General features: G+C 43.3%; 1 protein-coding gene across 3 annotated transcripts in view; it reads left to right on the top strand.

Moving 5' to 3' along the window:
- The first annotated feature begins 637 nt into the window (after nucleotides 1-637).
- Nucleotides 638-20,049, top strand: part of LOC139561918 (myotubularin-like) — a 57,942-nt gene continuing 38,530 nt past the window's right edge. For 2 of the 3 annotated variants that reach the window (XR_011672248.1, XM_071379343.1), the window contains exons 1-2: nucleotides 638-794; nucleotides 11,963-12,035. Coding sequence is in view for 1 of the 3 variants with exons in the window: in XM_071379343.1 (XP_071235444.1) it covers nucleotides 697-794; nucleotides 11,963-12,035 (171 nt within the window). In the remaining 2 variants the exon portion in view is untranslated. The remainder of the gene's footprint in view (nucleotides 795-11,962; nucleotides 12,036-20,049) is intronic. The other variant, XM_071379344.1, reaches the window with a different exon arrangement.

Here is a 20,049-nt window from a genome sequence, read left to right as displayed (position 1 = left end):
GGCTGTGTCTCAATGGCTCTCTTTCCTTGTATATTTCACTGCTTCCTTCCCTCATGTATTTTGTTCCATGATCACTGATTCGTCAAGACATGACAGGACGGGTGAAAGCATGGATGGATGAGTAAAATCCTGTCTTTGCAATGACAGTGGTCTAACTAAGTTGCTGTATAATGCCTGTATGGTATAGGATCAGGGAGTCTCCCTGTCTCTAATGTAAATCTGGCTGAGTAATAAGCCTAATGAGTTTAGGGGTTAATGTTAAGATCAGGGGAGGCTGGTGGGAGGAGCTATAGGAGGACGGGCTCCTTGATAATGGCTGGGATGATATGAATGGAACGGTATCAAACACATCAAACGTATGTTACATTTATTCCATTACAGCCATTGCAGTAAGCCCGTTCTCCTCTAGCTCATCTCACCAGCCTCCTGTGGTTAATATAGGATACGATAAGCTATAATAGCTGAGTTTACACTTTCCCTATCTACTGTCGGTCATATTTAAACAGAAAACAATGGCAATGTCCTTGTCTATATTTCATATCAATAAACACATGAATACAATATAGCCTATATACCGTGGAAAAACATCCATAAACCATTTTAGCTGGAAATATCAGGATTTATCACTAACCAATGAAAAATACAACTCCCTAAACTCTTTGCAGGGTCCGACTTGACAACCGTCCAATCCGCGTCATGACAGCTCCGCACGTGACTCTGGGTGAAGTTCTTCTTCCTGAGAGCGGTGCAAAACAGACCGACAAAATTCGGGAACGGAGAATAGCAGTTTGTGGGTAAGTAACATAAATCACGAGGAAAATACCACGGCGTTGACATTTTGTGGGCTTTTCGGCAGCGGTTGGTTGATGTTACATTGTGCTGAGACTAAATAAATGGTCTTATTTGAGTTCTAAAGTATCTATCGGTTTGTTATTCTGGCCTTCGCGATTTCCTGGTCGCGACTCGCTCCATGATGTCTATGCACTGACTCGAGCGTTGGCTTGGCGCTGGTGCTGGAATGGGGCAGGGGCGAAGTTGTAAAAGTTGGTTTGTCGTCTGTTTGAAGCCTTCATTTGGATGAATTCAGTTCAGTTGGTAGTTATTGCTTCTGGTTACAATGCTCTTTGTGCCGTAACGTCTTTAGGGTTGAAGCAGAATTTTTTTCCCCCACACAACATTGAAGCTAGTTTCACATTCCATTTATTCTACGCCTCACTAGCTTCGGGGCAACTAGGCGAGTTTGTTGGGACATTTAATGTTGCTAACCAGTGGTGGAAAAAATACCCAATTGTCATACTTGAATAAAAGGAAAGATACATTTTCCATAGAAAATGAAAGTCAAGTGAAAGTCACCCAGCAAAACAAATGCTACTTGAATAAAAGTCTAAACTTATTTGGTTTTACATATAAAAGTTATTGCTATAACATACTTAAGTATCAAAAGTAAAAGTATAAATAATTTCACACATTTACGGATAGCCAGGGACACACTACAACACTCGGGACATCATTTACAAACTAAGCATTTGTGTTTAGGTAGTCTGTCAGATCAGGGGCAGAAGGGATGAGCAGGGATGTTCCCTTGATAAGTGTTTGAATTTGACAATTTTCCTGTCCAGCTAAGCATTCGAAATGTAATGAGTACTTTTGGGTGGCAGGGAAAATGTATGGAGTAAAAAGTACATCATATTCTTTAGGAATGTAGTGGAGTAAAAGTTGTCAAAAAATATAAATAGTTAAGTACAGATACCCCCCAAAACGACCTTAAATAGTACTTTAAAGTATTTTCACTTAATTACTTTACACCACTGAAGCTAACATCACTTGATTTTGGGAATCTGGCTAGCCAGCAAGCAGGAATTACAAGTTGTCAGTTAGAATATAAATGATTTCATATAATTTGTGTTATGATTTAATTCAAAACATGACTGATTTAATTTCTCATGTTGTTGCATTGCAAGTTTCACTTCACTTGGGACATTCCCATGCTACTTTCTCGCTATTTACCCACTGACTGGATACACATTGAAAGTTGGGGAGTTTTCTAGCCCTTGATCACGACTCTCAGTTCCCTCCAGTTACACATAAGTAATTGGATGAAGGCGACTTCCGTACGGGGGAGTTTTGTGTTAACGTTAACACTGAACGTTAACACTGAACATTAACACTGAACATTAACACACATCTCTCGCGGTACGGTTTTGGAAGCACATCAGCAAGAAATCATTTTTGAAAAACAAAATGTTATATTGATACACACCTTTTTTCATTGAGTTAGTGTCCCCACACTGCCATATCTCCATGTTACAGCGCTTGTTTACAGAAAACAGACAGAAGACAGAAGCGACCACCTGTGCTAATTAGGGTAAGTGTATCTATTAAGCCCACCAAAATAAAAGTTTAGACATTTCTAACATATACTACCCTAATTTTTGTTTAAAAAAGTAGTTAAAATGAAAGATTAATCTCTCATATGAAGCTTTATGACTTTACTTTATTTTTTATTTTTATCATAAGCCATAAAAATATTGTAAATGGGTAAAGTCTGGACTGGGCTTAATGGGTACCGAATGTACCCTTCTTAAGCACATCAGTGATTCATATTAGCCAACCACTGAAATAATCCATTTCAATTCATTTAAATGTTCAAAACTGACTTATCTAAAGTATATGTGTAGGTTTATGAATGTCCCCTAAAGTTATTAAAATAAACTGATCATTGCTATTCATCATGAAAGTAGCACTTATAACAGGGGTGTGTCCAATCGTATCCACAGAGAGCAGTGTAGAGTTTAGGCTTTTGTTTTTGACAACCAGTACACACCTGATTCAACTAATCATAGACTTCAAAACATGATTAATTGAATCAGGCGTGTAACTACTTGGTTCGAACACCAACCTGGTCCCTCTATGGATAAGAAGCCATGCACAAAGACATAACAACTTTCAATGAATTATCTGAAAGCTGATTCACATTTCCTGTACTACTACTCTTGTTAATTAGTTCAACTTGTCTTCCTAAAGCCCGTCTGAAGACCGGTTTTAAAATCTCCCTCTCTACTGTGTCTTAAAGTACAAGTGGTGGACCAACAAAATGGAATCGCCTGGATGAATGGAAGACAAAAATATGATAATGCCCCGGCCCTAACTGCATGAGTAGTCGCCCAATAGTTATCTTCTTATCCCTCATTTGTTTGCATGTGTGTCCTCTACTTGTAGATCTTATATCCCTCAACCCTGAACTAATTCTTCTCTCTCAGCATCAACGACTACCTGTCCACTCCAAACGTCTTGGAGAGAGTACAGAGGTTTTTAATCTTGGTTAAGGTACCGTGGCTAGATGCATAATATGCTTAACTGTAGTTTTTGTGTGTTTTAATCAACTTAAATCTGAAAAAAACAAAACATTTATGTTCATTGAATATTAGAGATCAACACACTATCCCTGTGTTTCAATGCATACTGGGCTTAATGGGAGCGTACTGGGCTTAATGGGAGCATACTGGGCTTAATGGGAGCGTGCTGGGCTGAATGGGAGCGTGCTGGGCTGAATGGGAGCGTGCTGGGCTGATTGGGAGCGCGCTGGGCTGAATGGGAGCGCGCTGGGCTGAATGGGAGCGCGCTGGGCTGAATGGGAGCGCGCTGGGCTGAATGGGAGCGCGCTGGGCTGAATGGGAGCGCGCTGGGCTGAATGGGAGCGCGCTGGGCTGAATGGGAGCGCGCTGGGCTGAATGGGAGCGCGCTGGGCTGAATGGGAGCGCGCTGGGCTGAATGGGAGCGCGCTGGGCTGAATGGGAGCGCGCTGGGCTGAATGGGAGCGCGCTTGGCTGATTGGGAGCGCGCTGGGCTGAATGGGAGCGCGCTGGGCTGAATGGGAGCGCGCTGGGCTGAATGGGAGCGCGCTGGGCTGAATGGGAGCGCGCTGGGCTGAATGGGAGAGTGCTGGGCTGAATGGGAGCGCGCTTGGCTGAATGGGAGCGCGCTGGGCTGAATGGGAGCGCGCTGGGCTGAATGGGAGCGCGCTGGGCTGAATGGGAGCGCGCTGGGCTGAATGGGAGCGCGCTGGGCTGAATGGGAGCACGCTTGGCTAAATGGGAGCCTAAATGTACTGGGCTGAATGGGAGCGCGCTGGGCTGAATGGGAGCGCGCTGGGCTAAATGGGAGTGTGCTGGGCTGAATTGGAACAACACTGATTTATGTTGAGACAAAATAGCAAAGTCTACTCAAAATTAGTATTGAACAATATTGCTTTATTGTAATTGACATTCTTTATAGAGGGAATGCTTTCTGTGCTACTGTTCCCTTTAAGCTGAGATAAATATCACATTTACAAAAATGGCATCTATGCAAGGTTCATTTAACAGTAAAATAAGACTAAATGCATTTAAAAATGTAAGGTGTGAATGCCTGAATCTATAATCTTGTTGTAGTTCACAGTTATGTTGCTCCTGTGTGACTGTGGCACGACTGCTAGCATGAAAAACACATATTTTCAATTGGCAAGAAGTAGTCATGAATGCTCATGAAGTATGCTATCATGTGCATGTATCAGCACATTCATCTCTTGATTTTACCAAAAGTATGATCACTTATCTGAGAAGGTACACAAAATATGTTTATCTGAGGGTTGCCTCAACACAAGTAATTTTTTTCTGCTTTGAAATTGGCCACTACTGGAAACTTAAACAACTGTCAACTTAATAATAAAATATCTGATTGGCTTAGAACAGTGGTCACCAACCGGTTGTGCGTGATCGACTAGTCCATCTCCAAGACATTTCTAGTCGATCGCCAAACATTTCTGTAAAAAAACAACGGTAAAGCCTTGCTTTCCTATTTTATTTTTGTATTCGTCTCACGCTGTTGGCGGTAGGTGCAGCCGATTTCAGCTGCACTGCGTGCCGGGTAGTGGAAGTGTTCTGATTTTGAACCATTTCATGTGTCTGAAGGTACAAACTCTGCCTTCCCGGCGGGCCTGGAGAGAGAATTTTGTCCACTATAACCTACCGCTGGCTTATTGGGTGGCTGCGATGGCCGTGTCTGCAAAAAAAAGTTACGGATGTATCGACCAGGTGAAATAGTTGAAATGGCAGAAAATGTTTTATTTTAAAAAAAAAATTCTATCCAAAGGTGGTAGTGAGCTAGGGTAAACGGACCTATTCAGCCATCTAGCATGCTCAGAACACCTGTGTGGAAGTGTAACTCGGGAAGTGTAGCAGAAGAAGTGTGGTTTGGTCAGGTGGAGGCACCCATAGCTGCATGTATCTGTAACTGCTACAGTAAGTCAAAAAAATAATATTTTGAAGGTTCTTTCTCGCTGATGAAAGATGAGGGCCATATGTTTCAAAAGCCGTCTCGCAATCAATGATTATTGACGTTTCCAAACGTTAAAACAAAGCATCAGGATTTTGGTTCACATGAGCCAGTCGCTGGTAGGGCTGTTGCGGTGACCGACACTGGCGGTCACGAGCCATGAAGGCAGTCAAAGTACACGTGACATCACGGTAATTAGGTTTCTCCCAGCTGTGATGCTGCTGATGGTCATTAGTAGCCTACTAAACTTGCTAACTGCCTGGTACTCGGCACTCTATTGTCCGTCTAATCACTCTGAGAACAATGCAAATGTCATCGGAAATCAAACACTTCATGAGAGCTCATGTTGCGCAACATTTCTATAGGCTATGCAATGCTTTAGAACAGAGTGATGGTCTCTTAACTTCCTGCGGATCAGTGGGGCGCTAGCGACAACTTCTGGTGAAATTGCAAAGCGCCAAATTTCTAATTAAGTTACTATAAATATTAAACGTTCATGAAATCACAAGTGCAATACATCAAAATAAAGCTTAACTTGTTGTTAATCCAGCCGCCGTGTCAGATTTCAAAAAGGCTTTACGGCGAAAGCAAACCATGCGATTATCTGAGGACAGCGCCCAGCACACACATGCATAACAAATCATTTTCAACCAGGGAGTTGCGACACGAAAGTCAGAAATAGCGATATAATATATGACTTACCTTTGAAGATCTTCTTCTGTTGGCACTCCTAAAGGTCCCAGTTACTTTACAAATGGTCCTTTTGTTCGATCAAGTCCTTCTTTATATCCATAAAAACTCTGTTTAGCTGGCGCGCTTCAGTCAATGATCCAATCGGTTTCCCGCCTTCAAAATGCATACAAAATGAATCCCAAACGTTACCAATAAACTTATCCAAACAAGTCACTCAACGTTTATAATCAAACCTTAGGTACCCTAATACGCAAATAAATGCAAAAATTTGAGACGGAGAATCGTTATTGTCTTTACCTGAGAAAAATACCAAAGATCGCGCTCTCATTCACGCACTTGGAAACACTACAGCCCAAATGGGAGCAACCTAGAAAAACTACAATTTCTGGCTAATAATAAAAAAATAAAAACTCTTTCTAAAGACTGTTGACATCTAGTGGAAGTCCTAGGAACTGCAATCAAGCACAATTTCGCCTTATTATAAAAGTGCCAGCCATTGAAATCAGTGGTAGGATGAAAACATTTTTGGGGGGGATGGTTTGTCCTTGGGGTTTCGCCTCTCATTTCAGTTCTGTTATACTCACAGACATTATTTTAATAGTTTTATAAACTTTAGATCAACCAATTTCTAAAGACTGACATCTAGTGGAAGCCATAGGAACTGCAACCAGATGCCTCAGAAATCTAGATTCCCATAGAAAACCAATTGAAAACACACTGAACTCACATTTTTTTCCTGGATGGTTTGTCCTCGGGTTTTCACCTGCTAAATAAGTTCTGTTATACTCACAGACATTATTTTAACAGTTTTAGAAACTTTAGAGTCCTTTCTATCCAAATCTACCAATTGTATGCATATCCTAGCTTCAGGGCCTGAGTAGCAGGCAGTTTACTTTGGGCAGGCACGCTTTTCATCCGGATGTCAGAATACTGCCCCCTATCCCAAAGAAGTTAAGAGCAGGATCCAATCAGCTTTCTATAGGCTAGGTCTATACTATTTATTTCTCAACTTTCTGAATATTAAGCACATTACTCTTTACAACAGGAGTATAGTCTACCTGGCTGGCATGAAAATGAACCAGGGGAAAAGCGTCCTCCATTCGCTATTTAAGTGCACAGGTGACATGTCATTTTCACCGCTGCTCCTGTTTTGAGACAGGTGCATGATAATGGTCCATTCTAAGTCCAAACAAATTTCACACATCTTATTTAGTGAATGGAAAGACAAGATTAAATCAAGAATAGTGTGATTGGTGACAATATTACCCTTTCACTTGTGAATTGTATATCACTTATGATTGATGCCCAGCGTAAGGCAAACGATGCATTTTTTTTGTGACTTAAAAAAAATAAACATAGTTGCACACCTCGTGCCTTGCCCATAAGCCTATGTTTTGATAAGGTTTGTATCACAACTGAAGTGGCCAAATAACTTTAAAATTAAGCACATTAATCCGCTTTACAAGGTGTGTAGAGCCTAACTGGCATACATAAGCAGTGCTTGAGTTTCAAGTTTGGGGAAGATAATTTTAACCATAAAAATGCACCTTTTATAATAAAAGCATTACATGCATAATGTCATTTGCAGTCACTTTTGATAATGGTGTTTTCCCGCTAAAGGAACTTTTACGCTTATTGCCTACTGCCATGTGCACATTGCTGCTCTTATACTGTGAAGAAATAGCCTAATAGTTTATCAACATTTTCAGCTAAACCTTCTGATCTGTTGCGTCAGCCACATTGCGGGAAAACCACCAGCAGAAAAAACAAGTTATGTTAATTTGGGATCTATCGCATCCCACAACTGTCCCAGAATATGTTTGGAATATTTATTTCTTGCACAGAATATAATAAGTAAAGTTTTGTACTATGGAGGATAGTAGGTTGACATAGGCGGATGCTTTTGCGGTTCGTTAGGCCTACTCATCTACTTATCTTCAATATGCACCTCAGAATTGGATAAGGACGCGCTGTTGCATCCTCGATGTGTCTGTCGTCACTTGTAGCCTGTGAGAAAGACCAGATCACGTGATGGAGAGCCATGTGAGTGAGAGGGGCTTCGGAGCCCGCAGCACTCAGCACAGCACTCTGGGCCAAGGGCGCAATGCAGCACTCTGGGCCAAGGGCGCAATGCAGCACTCTGGGCCAAGGGCGCAATGCAGCACTCTGGGCCAAGGGCGCAACAGCCGCTGGCAGCAGGAGACATGGCTTTTTTTTTTTGTGTGCATTACGGCCACACAAAGGGGATGCCGCCGACATTGTCATTTGCTTGTCAAATTGTGAATGAGAGACTGATGAAGTGTGTACAGCCTGTGTAAAAATCTAAGCAGAGCTCGTGCCTTTTCAAGCCACTTTTTTCAAATCAGCATTAGCTGCATCATGCAGCCTTACAATGTATTAAAAATCGAAACATATAATCCAACATTTGTAGAACAACTAAAGTTACATTAATAACTCTAAATTAAGCATATAGGAATACCTGTTTCTTTGTTAAACGCTCAACACAGAATAGCCGCATGTGCACAATCCCTTAAATCGTTTTGGAGAAAATAGCCTTTCTATTTTATTCAGCTGTGTTCAATTGTATTCGTCATACTATAATATAATGCCACCGAATTCTAAGAAAATCTTGTTTGGAGTGATGAATCACGCTTCACCATATGTCAGTACGGCAGACAAATTTGGGTTTGGTGGATGCCAGGAAAACGCTATCTGCCCCAATGCATAGTGTCAACTGTAAAGTTTGGTGGAGGAGTAGTTGTCTAGGGCTGTTTTTCATGGTTCGGGCTAGGCCCCTTAGTTGCAGTGAAGGGAAATGCTTAACGCTATAGCATACATTGACATTCTAGACGATTCTGTGCTTCCAATTTTGTGGCAACCGTTTGGGGAAGGCCCTTTCCTGTTTCAGCATGACAATGCCCTCGTGCACAAAGCCAGATCAAATATTTTTATAACTTAACCAAGACAGACCACAGCCTGTTTCCAATGGGAACAAATGAGTCATAGTGGGCAGAACAAGCAAGGAGGTGGGCAGAGCCAAGCATGAGCTAGCGAGATCCTATTGGCCCGTTCTAGCATACATCTGCATATTTCCTTTAAGGAACGCCTACTCTGTGAAATGCGCGTGTGCAATAACTCACTTCGCCTTTGCACTCCTAAACAATGTGATTTAAAAAAAAAAAAAAAAGTTTAACTTTGGCAAAAGTTAGTCTACAATACGTAGTCTAATCTGTTCATAACAGATTCTAGTTATGAAACGTAACTGTATTGACATCTAACGTTTCATCGATGAGGACATTTGCAGAATGTCGGACAAAATCCATATTTTCCCACTGCCGGCCACTGGGCTTCCTCTCAATACCATATTTGGTTGTGAATGGAAACGCCAAGCGGGTGCTTCACATTTTATACATCTGGTGAAATATCTATCTCATTGTTTTGTTTGTGGCGAGGTCCGTACAGAAATGGTTTGTCGAGATCGGTGTTGAAGAACTTGACTGGCCTGCACAGAGCCCTGACCTCAACCCCAAAGGTGTTCAATGGGGTTAATTGGAAAGCTGACTACGAGCCAGGCCTAATCGCCCAACATCGGTGCCCGACCTCATTAATGCTCTTGTGGCTGAATGGAAGCAAGTCCCCGCAGAAATGTTCGATCATCTAGCCGTGGAAAGCCTTCCCAGAAGAGTGGAGGCTGTTATAGCAGCAAAGGGGGGACCAACTCCATATTAATGCCCATGATTTTGGAATGAGATGTTCAAGGAGCAGGCGTCCACATACACTGTGCACTACATGACCAAAAAGTATCACTGGTGTTTATATGTAGGGCCTATCATATTCACTGACAGTATTATCCATGAAAATATAGGCTAGCCTTTATCCATAAATTATCCTTATGATGGCTTTTAATATTCACACGAAGCTTGAAAATAAACATTTATAGAGTCATTACAGAATTTGTGTGGATATTTATTACCACATAAATGTATCAAAATAGTTTTTCATTTTGCATTAATTCGAGGTAGAGGTAATCAGAAAACTGAATATAGGACGTCCATTTAGGTAATCAGCATCAACCTACAGTATGATAACATTAAGAACAATGAACGGTTTTGATTTGGCCCTCTTCTCTCCCCGGGGAGGTGTGTGTGTGTCTATGTGATGGATTGAGTACATCAGAGTAGTCTGTCAGTGACGTATGATCAGGGCTTGCTAATCGTGACAGCCAGGGCAGCCCCCTCGTGCCCTTTCCCTCCACCTCCCACCCTCCACTTCACTTACCAAACCACAGTAACTGTCAAGTGTGTGTGTGTGTCAGACATTTATAAATAGCCATATGCCTAGCTCCTCGTCTCGACGTAGTGCTTCTTCTCTCTGAGCCGATGTTGCTGTAACAGATATAGAGGTCAACGCTTTCCAGTGAAATGATTAATGGCCTCACTTGTACCTTCAGCATTTAAAGGGGTAGTCCATGTTTGGAGTTTTTGAATCAATGATATGTAACCTAAGCCTAGCCAATGAAAAATCTAACCTATCAATGCCTCATGAGCTAACTGAGCTGACTTACCCCCAGCAGAACCCCAAATATAATCTTGTTTTACTCCATTGATCTAAACAATAGTATTGTAAACAAACACTCATTTCAAAACATGGTTAAAATTATCAATTTGTTCCCATGGGGCCAAGCTTCCTGCCATCTAGGACCTATATACAAGGTGGTGTCAGAGGAAGGCCCCAAAAATTGTCAGATTCCAGTCAGGGCCTCCTGAGTGGCGCAGTGGTCTAAGCTGTGCCGCTAGAGATCCTGGTTAGAGTCCAGGCTCTGTCGCAGCCGCCCGCGACCGGGAGACCCCTGGGGCGGCGCACAATTGGCCCAGCGTCGTCCGGGTTAGGGGAGGGTTTGGCCGGCAGGGATGTCCTTGTCTCATTGCGCACTAGCGACTCCTGTGGTGGACCGGGCGCAGTGCACGCTGACACGGTTGCCAGGTGTACGGTGTTTCCTCCGGCACATTGATGCTGCTGGCTTCCGGGTTGAGTGGGCTTTGTGTCAAGAAGCGGTGCGGCTTGGTTGGCTTGTGTTTCAGAGGACGCACGGCTCTCGACCTTCACTTCTCCTGAGTCCGTACATAAGTTGCAGCGATGAGACTACCAATTGGATATCACGAAATTAAGGAGAAAAAGGAGTACATTTAAAAAATAAATGTAAGACTCCAGCCACCCTAGTCATAGACTGTTCTCTCTGCTACCGCACGGCAAGCGGTACCGGAGCGCCAAGTCTAGGTCCAAAAGGCTCCTTAACAGTTCTACCCCCAAGCCATAACACTGCTGAACAGCTAATCAAATGGCTAGCTGTGTGTGTGTGTGTGTGTGTGTGTGTGTGTGTGTGTGTGTGTGTGTGTGTGTGTGTGTGTGTGTGTGTGTGTGTGTGTGTGTGTGTGTGTGTGTGTGTGTGTGTGTGTGTGTGTGTGTGTGTGTGTGTGTGTGTGTGATAGTAGTGATAGGCTAATTCATGAGACATTTGTAAAACATTAAAGCTTTCACTGCTGTTGGCACTCACACACACACACTTTCCATATCTCATTGTGATGGATCAGACACAGGTCCTTTTCATTGCATCATCATCGCTGCTGTTGGAGAGAAAGGAAGAGCATGCCACATTTTGTTGACTTCGCTATTCTTGAATAAGCTATAGCAGGTGGTAGTAACCACTGTCTCTTTGATGAGCCAAGTACTGTACTTTCACTGTAGGGAGTGGTGTGACACTGACAGGACAGATATTAGTCTGTTAAAGACCTTCGCAGTGACTGTCTTCAGAAGGGCAATGGGGTTCTTCTTTTTGGGTTAACTAACCAAGGGTGGCAACGGTCCCAATGACCTCATTCATCAATATTAATATCTTACTTTTGTTCTCACCTCTCCTCCCTCCTCTCTATCCTTTTCCTCTCCATCTCCTCTGTAGAGTCATGGCCTCTGCTTCAATACCAGTCTACAACTCCTCTAATAATCCCCTGGAAAACAGCTCCAGTCACAATGTAAGTGTGTTCAGTGTGTGTCTGTTTCTCTCTCGTTTTCACTCGCTCTCTTTCCCTTCTCTCTAAGTTTTTGTTCTCTATCTTTGTATAGTCCTCTAACTCTCTCTCTGGTCTGTCTGTGTGTGTTCAGTGTGTGTGTATATATATATATATATATATATATACAGTGGGGAGAACAAGTATTTGATACACTGCCGATTTTGCAGATTTTCCTACTTAAAAAGCATGTAGAGGTCTGTAATTTTTATCATAGGTACACTTCAACTGTGAGAGACGGAATCTAAAACAAAAATCCCGAAAATCACATTGTATGATTTTTAAGTAATTAATTAGCATTTTATTGCATGACATAAGTATTTGATACATCAGAAAAGCAGAACTGAATATTTGGTACAGAATCGTTTGTTTGCAATTACAGAGATCACACGTTTCCTGTAGTTCTTGACCAGGTTTGCACACACTGCAGCAGGGATTTTGGCCCACTCCTCCATACAGACCTTCTCCAGATCCTTCAGGTTTCGGGGCTGTCGCTGGGCAATACGGACTTTCAGCTCCCTCCAAAGATTTTCTATTGGGTTCAGGTCTGGAGACTGGCTAGGCCACTCCAGGACCTTGAGATACTTCTTACGGAGCCACTCCTTAGTTGCCCTGGCTGTGTGTTTCGGGTCGTTGTCATACTGGAAGACCCAGCCACGACCCATCATCAATGCTCTTACTGAGGGAAGGAGGTTGTTGGCTAAGATCTCGCAATACATGGCCCCATCCATCCTCCCCTCAATACGGTGCAGTCGTCCTGTCCCCTTTGCAGAAAAGCATCCCCAAAGAATGATGTTTCCACCTCCATGCTTCACGGTTGGGATGGTGTTCTTGGGGTTGTACTCATCCTTCTTCTTCCTCCAAACACGGCGAGTGGAGTTTAGACCAAAAAGCTCTATTTTTGAATCATCAGACCACATGACCTTCTCCCATTCCTCCTCTGGATCATCCAGATGGTCATTGGCAAACTTCAGACGGGCCTGGACATGCGCCTGCTTGAGCAGGGGGACCTTGTGTGCGCTGCAGGATTTTAATCCATGACGGCGTAGTGTGTTACTAATGCTTTTCTTTGAGACTGTGGTCCCAGCTCTCTTCAGGTCATTGACCAGGTCCTGCCGTGTAGTTCTGGGCTGATCCCTCACCTTCCTCATGATCATTGATGCCCCACGAGGTGAGATCTTGCATGGAGCCCCAGACCGAGGGTGATTGACCATCATCTTGAACTTCTTCTATTTTCTTCTATTTTCTAATAATTGCGCCAACAGTTGTTGCCTTCTCACCAAGCTGCTTGCCTATTGTCCTGTAGCCCATCCCAGCCTTGTGCAGGTCTACAATTTTATCCCTGATGTCCTTACACAGCTCTCTGGTCTTGGCCATTGTGGAGAGGTTGGAGTCTGTTTGATTGAGTGTGTGGACAGGTGTCTTTTATACAGGTAACGAGTTCAAACAGGTGCAGTTAATACAGGTAATGAGTGGAGAACAGGAGGGCTTCTTAAAGAAAAACTAACAGGTCTGTGAGAGCCGGAATTCTTACTGGTTGGTAGGTGATCAAATACTTATGTCATGCAATAAAATGCAAATGAATTACTTAAAAATCATACAATGTGATTTTCTGGATTTTTGTTTTAGATTCCGTCTCTCACAGTTGAAGTGTACCTATGATAAAAATTACAGACCTCTACATGCTTTGTAAGTAGGAAAACCTGCAAAATCGGCAGTGTATCAAATACTTGTTCTCCCCACTGTATATATATATATATATATATATATAAAAAGTTTTTTTTTTTTTTTGTGGTTTGCAGCATGTACAGTTGAAGTCGGAAGTTTACATACACCTTAGCCAAATACATTGAAACTCAGATTTTCACAATTCCTGACATTTAATCATAGTAAAAATTCCCTGTCTTAGGTCAGTTAGGATCACCAATTTATTTTAAGAAAGTGAAATGTCAGAATAATAGTAGAGAATGATTTATTTCAGCTTTTATTTCTTTCATCATTCCCAGTGGGTCAGAAGTTTATGGACACTCAATTAGCATTTGGTAGCATTGCCTTTAAATTGTTTAACTTGGGTCAAAAGTTTTGAGTAGCCTTCCACAAGCTTCCCACAATAAGGGTGAATTTTGGCCCATTCCTCCTGACAGAGCTGGTGTAACTGAGTCACGTTTGTAGGCCTCCTTGCTCGTTTAACAGTATAGCTTCCGTCCCTCTCCTCGCCCCAACCTGGGCTCGAACCAGGGACCCTCTGCACACATCAACCACAGTCACTCACGAAGCATCGTTACCCATCGCGCAACAAAAGCCGCGGCCCTTGCAGAGCAAGGGGAACAACTACTTCTAGGTCTCAGAGCGAGTGACGTCACTGATTGAAACACTATTAGCGTGCACCACCGCTAACTAGCTAGCCATTTCACATCAGCCACACTCGCACAGGCTTTTTCAGTTCTGCCCACAAATTCTCTATGGGATTGAGGTCAGGGCTTTGTGATGGCCACTCCAATACCTTGACTTTTGTTGTCAACAACTCTGGAACTATGTTTGGGGTCATTGTCCATTTCGAAGACCCATTTGCGACCAAGCTGTAACTTCCTGACTGATGTCTTGAGATGTTGCTTCAAATATATACACACAAATTTCCTCCCTCATGATGCCATCTATTTTGTGAAGTGCACCAGTCCCTCCTGCAGCAAAGCACCCCCACAACATGATGCTGCCACCCCCATGCTTCACGGTTAAATGTTCTGTTACCGTACTGTCTCAGCGGGTAGGCTCGGCAGTAAAGATGATACCGTACAACCTGTAATGAACTGTCTCAGCGGGTAGGCTCGACAGTAAAGATGATACCGTACAACCTGTAATAAACTGTCTCAGCGGGTAGGCTCGGCAGTAGAGATGATACCGTACAACCTGTAATAAACTGTCTCAGCGGGTAGGCTCGGCAGTAGAGATGATACCGTACAACCTGTAATAAACTGTCTCAGCATTAAAGATGATACCGTACAACCTGTAATAAACTACGCCGTACACATTAAAACCAGTAGATAGTAGTGCTGATGTCGTCCACGGGTTCCTTTAGAAAACTCCCGAAGGCGCATGAAGCCTCCTCGTAGCCTGCCGGCCCGTGATTGGTCCGTGTCTGCACGTGGTCCTGTGTGATGACAAATGTAGTAGGCAGAATGGATCACTATTTAATATCTTGATTTGTAGCAAACTTTAAAATCAGTTACTGCGGGGATCAAATTTGAGGCCAAAGTGTCCGTTTACATTTTTTGGTGTCAGTCGTTCTGGCGATGGTCATTTTACCTAGGCTTTCTAGGGCAGACCAGGGCTTTTGGCAGCGCTAGGTTGCTACACAGTAGCCAACCAGCAGAGCTTGTGACTTCATGCTCCAGACCTGACGCTGGGGGACTGATATAGTGTGTGTGTGTGTCAAGAGCCTGAATCACAAATCCATATTCAGAGTTGTGTTCAGTGTATGTCCCTTAACGCCTAATAACACACACACACACACTCTTCTTCCCCTAAATGGACGACACTCTGTACAAGCTGTGTTTAACCAGCCTAGGCCCACTATGGATAGGTGACTATGAAATGGCCAGTTAGGTTAGTTTCCTTATTCATTAATAAACTGTGCACCTTTTTAATAAACCATTTACCTGTTAATAAACGATGCGCCTGCGCCTGGTTAGCCTCTTCTGTCATGAATCTCTGATCATTTTTTCCTCTGACCTCCGTAGTCAGCAGCGCTGTCCTGCCCCCTGCAGCGCTGAAAGCTCCCATGTAGGAACTCCGTCTGTGTTGCCCTGACAACCAGCATCATCAAGGCAAAGGCCTGCTGCTGGAGCACCAGCATCATGTATGTCAGTTGGAAAATGTTAGGCCAGTGGTGTTCAAACCTCTCCTCGGAGACCTTGTAGCCCTGTCCTATCTCACCTGATTCACCTACTCAGGACAGGTTAGATTAGTTGTAGTCCTGAACTATCTCACCTGATTCACCTACTCAGGACAGGTTAGATTAGTTGTAGTCCTGAACTATCTCACCTGATTCACCTACTCAGGACAGGTTAGATTAGTTGTAGCCCTGAACTATCTCACCTGATTCACCTACTCAGGACAGGTTAGATTAGTTGTAGCCCTGAACTATCTCACCTGATTCACCTACTCAGGACAGGTTAGATTAGTTGTAGTCCTGAACTATCTCACCTGATTCACCTACTCAGGACAGGTTAGATTAGTTGTAGCCCTGAACTATCTCACCTGATTCACCTACTCAGGACAGGTTAGATTAGTTGTAGTCCTGAACTATCTCACCTGATTCACCTACTCAGGACAGGTTAGATTAGTTGTAGCCCTGAACTATCTCACCTGATTCACCTACTCAGGACAGGTTAGATTAGTTGTAGCCCTGAACTATCTCACCTGATTCACCTACTCAGGACAGGTTAGATTAGTTGTAGCCCTGAACTATCTCACCTGATTCACCTACTCAGGACAGGTTAGATTAGTTGTAGCCCTGAACTATCTCACCTGATTCACCTACTCAGGACAGGTTAGATTAGTTGTAGCCCTGAACTATCTCACCTGATTCACCTACTCAGGACAGGTTAGATTAGTTGTAGTCCTGAACTATCTCACCTGATTCACCTACTCAGGACAGGTTAGATTAGTTGTAGCCCTGAACTATCTCACCTGATTCACCTACTCAGGACAGGTTAGATTAGTTGTAGCCCTGAACTATCTCACCTGATTCACCTACTCAGGACAGGTTAGATTAGTTGTAGCCCTGAACTATCTCACCTGATTCACCTACTCAGGACAGGTTAGATTAGTTGTAGCCCTGAACTATCTCACCTGATTCACCTACTCAGGACAGGTTAGATTAGTTGTAGTCCTGAACTATCTCACCTGATTCACCTACTCAGGACAGGTTAGATTAGTTGTAGCCCTGAACTATCTCACCTGATTCACCTACTCAGGACAGGTTAGATTAGTTGTAGCCCTGAACTATCTCACCTGATTCACCTACTCAGGACAGGTTAGATTAGTTGTAGCCCTGAACTATCTCACCTGATTCACCTACTCAGGACAGGTTAGATTAGTTGTAGCCCTGAACTATCTCACCTGATTCACCTACTCAGGACAGGTTAGATTAGTTGTAGCCCTGAACTATCTCACCTGATTCACCTACTCAGGACAGGTTAGATTAGTTGTAGCCCTGAACTATCTCACCTGATTCACCTACTCAGGACAGGTTAGATTAGTTGTAGCCCTGAACTATCTCACCTGATTCACCTACTCAGGACAGGTTAGATTAGTTGTAGCCCTGAACTATCTCACCTGATTCACCTACTCAGGACAGGTTAGATTAGTTGTAGCCCTGAACTATCTCACCTGATTCACCTACTCAGGACAGGTTAGATTAGTTGTAGCCCTGAACTATCTCACCTGATTCACCTACTCAGGACAGGTTAGATTAGTTGTAGCCCTGAACTATCTCACCTGATTCACCTACTCAGGACAGGTTAGAACACCTGACCTAGGCCATCTAGGTGATTTATTCTCAGTACAGAGACCCTCTTTCATACTCAGATGAGTCATTCTTATTGGCTTTCCAATCAGGAAGTCCCAGAGTGGTAGCCAATAAAAACAGTGCTCTTGTAGCGTTGACTGTTGAGAGTTTTCCATGCAAAACAAATGACTGCTAGGTACAGTAATATGGACACAAGTGTGGCTTTGTCAAGCCCTGGGTAGGCCAGGTCTCTCTGCACTATTATATGTCTCTCGTACACAAACAGTGTGGCTGGATTGGCAGCCAGTTCTCTCAGTAGGGTAACAGAGAGGTGTTGTGTGGTCAGACTGACAGAAGGTTTGGAAGCAGGCTGGGAGTTCTGCACACACACATGGGCACAGTATTACCACTGGAACACTAAGGTCAGTTTGTAGTTACCCCTACTAATGGTTAGGGTTGTGGGAGTGTTATACGTTCTGTAGTTGGACCGTTCAAGTGTCGGAGGAGCAATGATTGAGGACGTTATGAACGAATTAAATAGGCCTGGTCGTGCTTCGGGCTGCCGCACACACACAAACGGAACCTGCACGTGACTTCAGCATGAAAAAATGTGCCCAGAAAAACAAAAAACACGCTATTTACTCAACCTGTGGTAGTCCAACACCAAGATCACACTGTCGCCAATAGCAACAACAACAGCATCACATCAAAGGTGATAGGCTGATGGTGCTGAAAGGACAGTGACCGTAATACCTGTGCACTCCATTGCGCTGAGGGGGAGAGAGTTTTGGTCAAACACACAGACAAGGCTTTGTACACTCTTGGCATTCTCTCAACCAGCTTCACCTGGAATGCTTTTACAACAGTCTTAAAGGAGTTCCCACATGCTGAACACTTGTTGGCTGCTTTTCCTTCACTCTGCGCTCCAACTCATCCCAAACCATCTTAATTGGTTTGAGGTTGGGTGATCTGTTGCAGCATTCCACCACTCTCCTTCTTGGTCAAATAGCCCTTACACAGCATGGGGGTGTGTTGGGTCGTTGTCCTGTTGAAAAACAAATGATAGTCCCACTAAGCGTAAACCAGATGGGATGGCGTATCACTGTGGTAGCCATGCTGGTTAAGTGCCTTGAATTCTAAATAAATCAGTGTCACCAGCAAAGCACCATCACACCACCTCCTCAATGCTTCACGGTGGAAACCACACATTCGGAGATCATCCGTTCACCTACTCGGCATCTCACAAAGACACGGCGGTTGGAACCAAAAAATCGCAAATTTGGACTCCTCAGACAAAAGAACCGATTTCCAATGGTTTATTGCTCATTTCTTGGCCCAAGCAAATCTCTTCTTCTTATTGGTGTCTGTTAGTAGTGGTTTCATGGAGCAATTTGACCACGAAGGCCTGATTTAACGCAGTCTCTGAACAGTTGGTGTCTGTTACTTGAACTCTGTGAAGCATTTATTTGGGCTGCAATCTGAAGTGCAGTTAATGCTACTGAACTTATCCTCTGCAGCAGAGGTACCTCTAGGTCTTCCTTTCCTGTGGCGGTCCTCATGAGAGCCAGTTTCATCATAGCGATTGATGGTATTTGCACCTGCACTTGAATAAATGTTCAAAGTTCTTGAAATTTTCAAGATTGACTGACCTTCATGTCTTAAAGTAATTATGGACTGTCATTTCTTTGCTTAGTTGAGGTGTTCTTGCCATAATATGGATTTAGCCCTATTTGGTAAAATACCGTCTTCTGTATACCACCCCTACCTTGTCACAACACAACTGATTGACTGAAATGCATTAAGAAGGGGAAAAAAGTCCACAAATTAACTTAACAAGACACACCTGTTAATTGAAATGCATTCCAGGTGACTACCTCATGAAGCTGGTTGAGAGAATGCCAGGAGTCTGCAAAGGATGTCTATTTTGAAGAATCTCAAATATAAAATACATTTTGATTTAACACAATTTTTTTGCTTACTACATGATTTCATATGTGTTATTTTATAGTTTTGATGTCTTCACTGTAATTCTACAATGTAGCAAATTGTATAAATAAATAAATAACCCTTGAATGAGTAGTAGTTCTAAACCTTTTGACTGGTGCTAAATATATAGGCTACATCTCTGTTGTAGTGAACAGACCAGTTCTACTAGTGTCTGACACCCCTCATTATCTCCAGAGAAATACACTGAGCGTACAAAACCACAAAGGACATGTTGCTATGACTCCAATGCTTCCCACAGTCGTGTCAAGTTGGCTGGATGTCCTTTGGGTGGTGGACTATTCTTGATACGCACGGGAAACTGTTGAGCGTTATAATCCCAGCAGCTTTGCAGTTCATGGCCCAAACCGGTGCGCCTGGCACCTACTACCATACCCCGTTCAAATGCACTTAACACATACACAATCCGTGTCTCCAATTGTCTCAAAGCTTAAAAGTCCTTTTTTAACCGGTCTCCTCCCCTTC

Source organism: Salvelinus alpinus, chromosome 31, assembly GCF_045679555.1.
Source record: "Salvelinus alpinus chromosome 31, SLU_Salpinus.1, whole genome shotgun sequence".
NCBI lineage: Eukaryota > Metazoa > Chordata > Actinopteri > Salmoniformes > Salmonidae > Salvelinus > Salvelinus alpinus.
The sequence above is the reverse complement of the archived record's forward strand: the minus strand, read 5'-3'. Positions and strand labels throughout refer to the sequence as shown.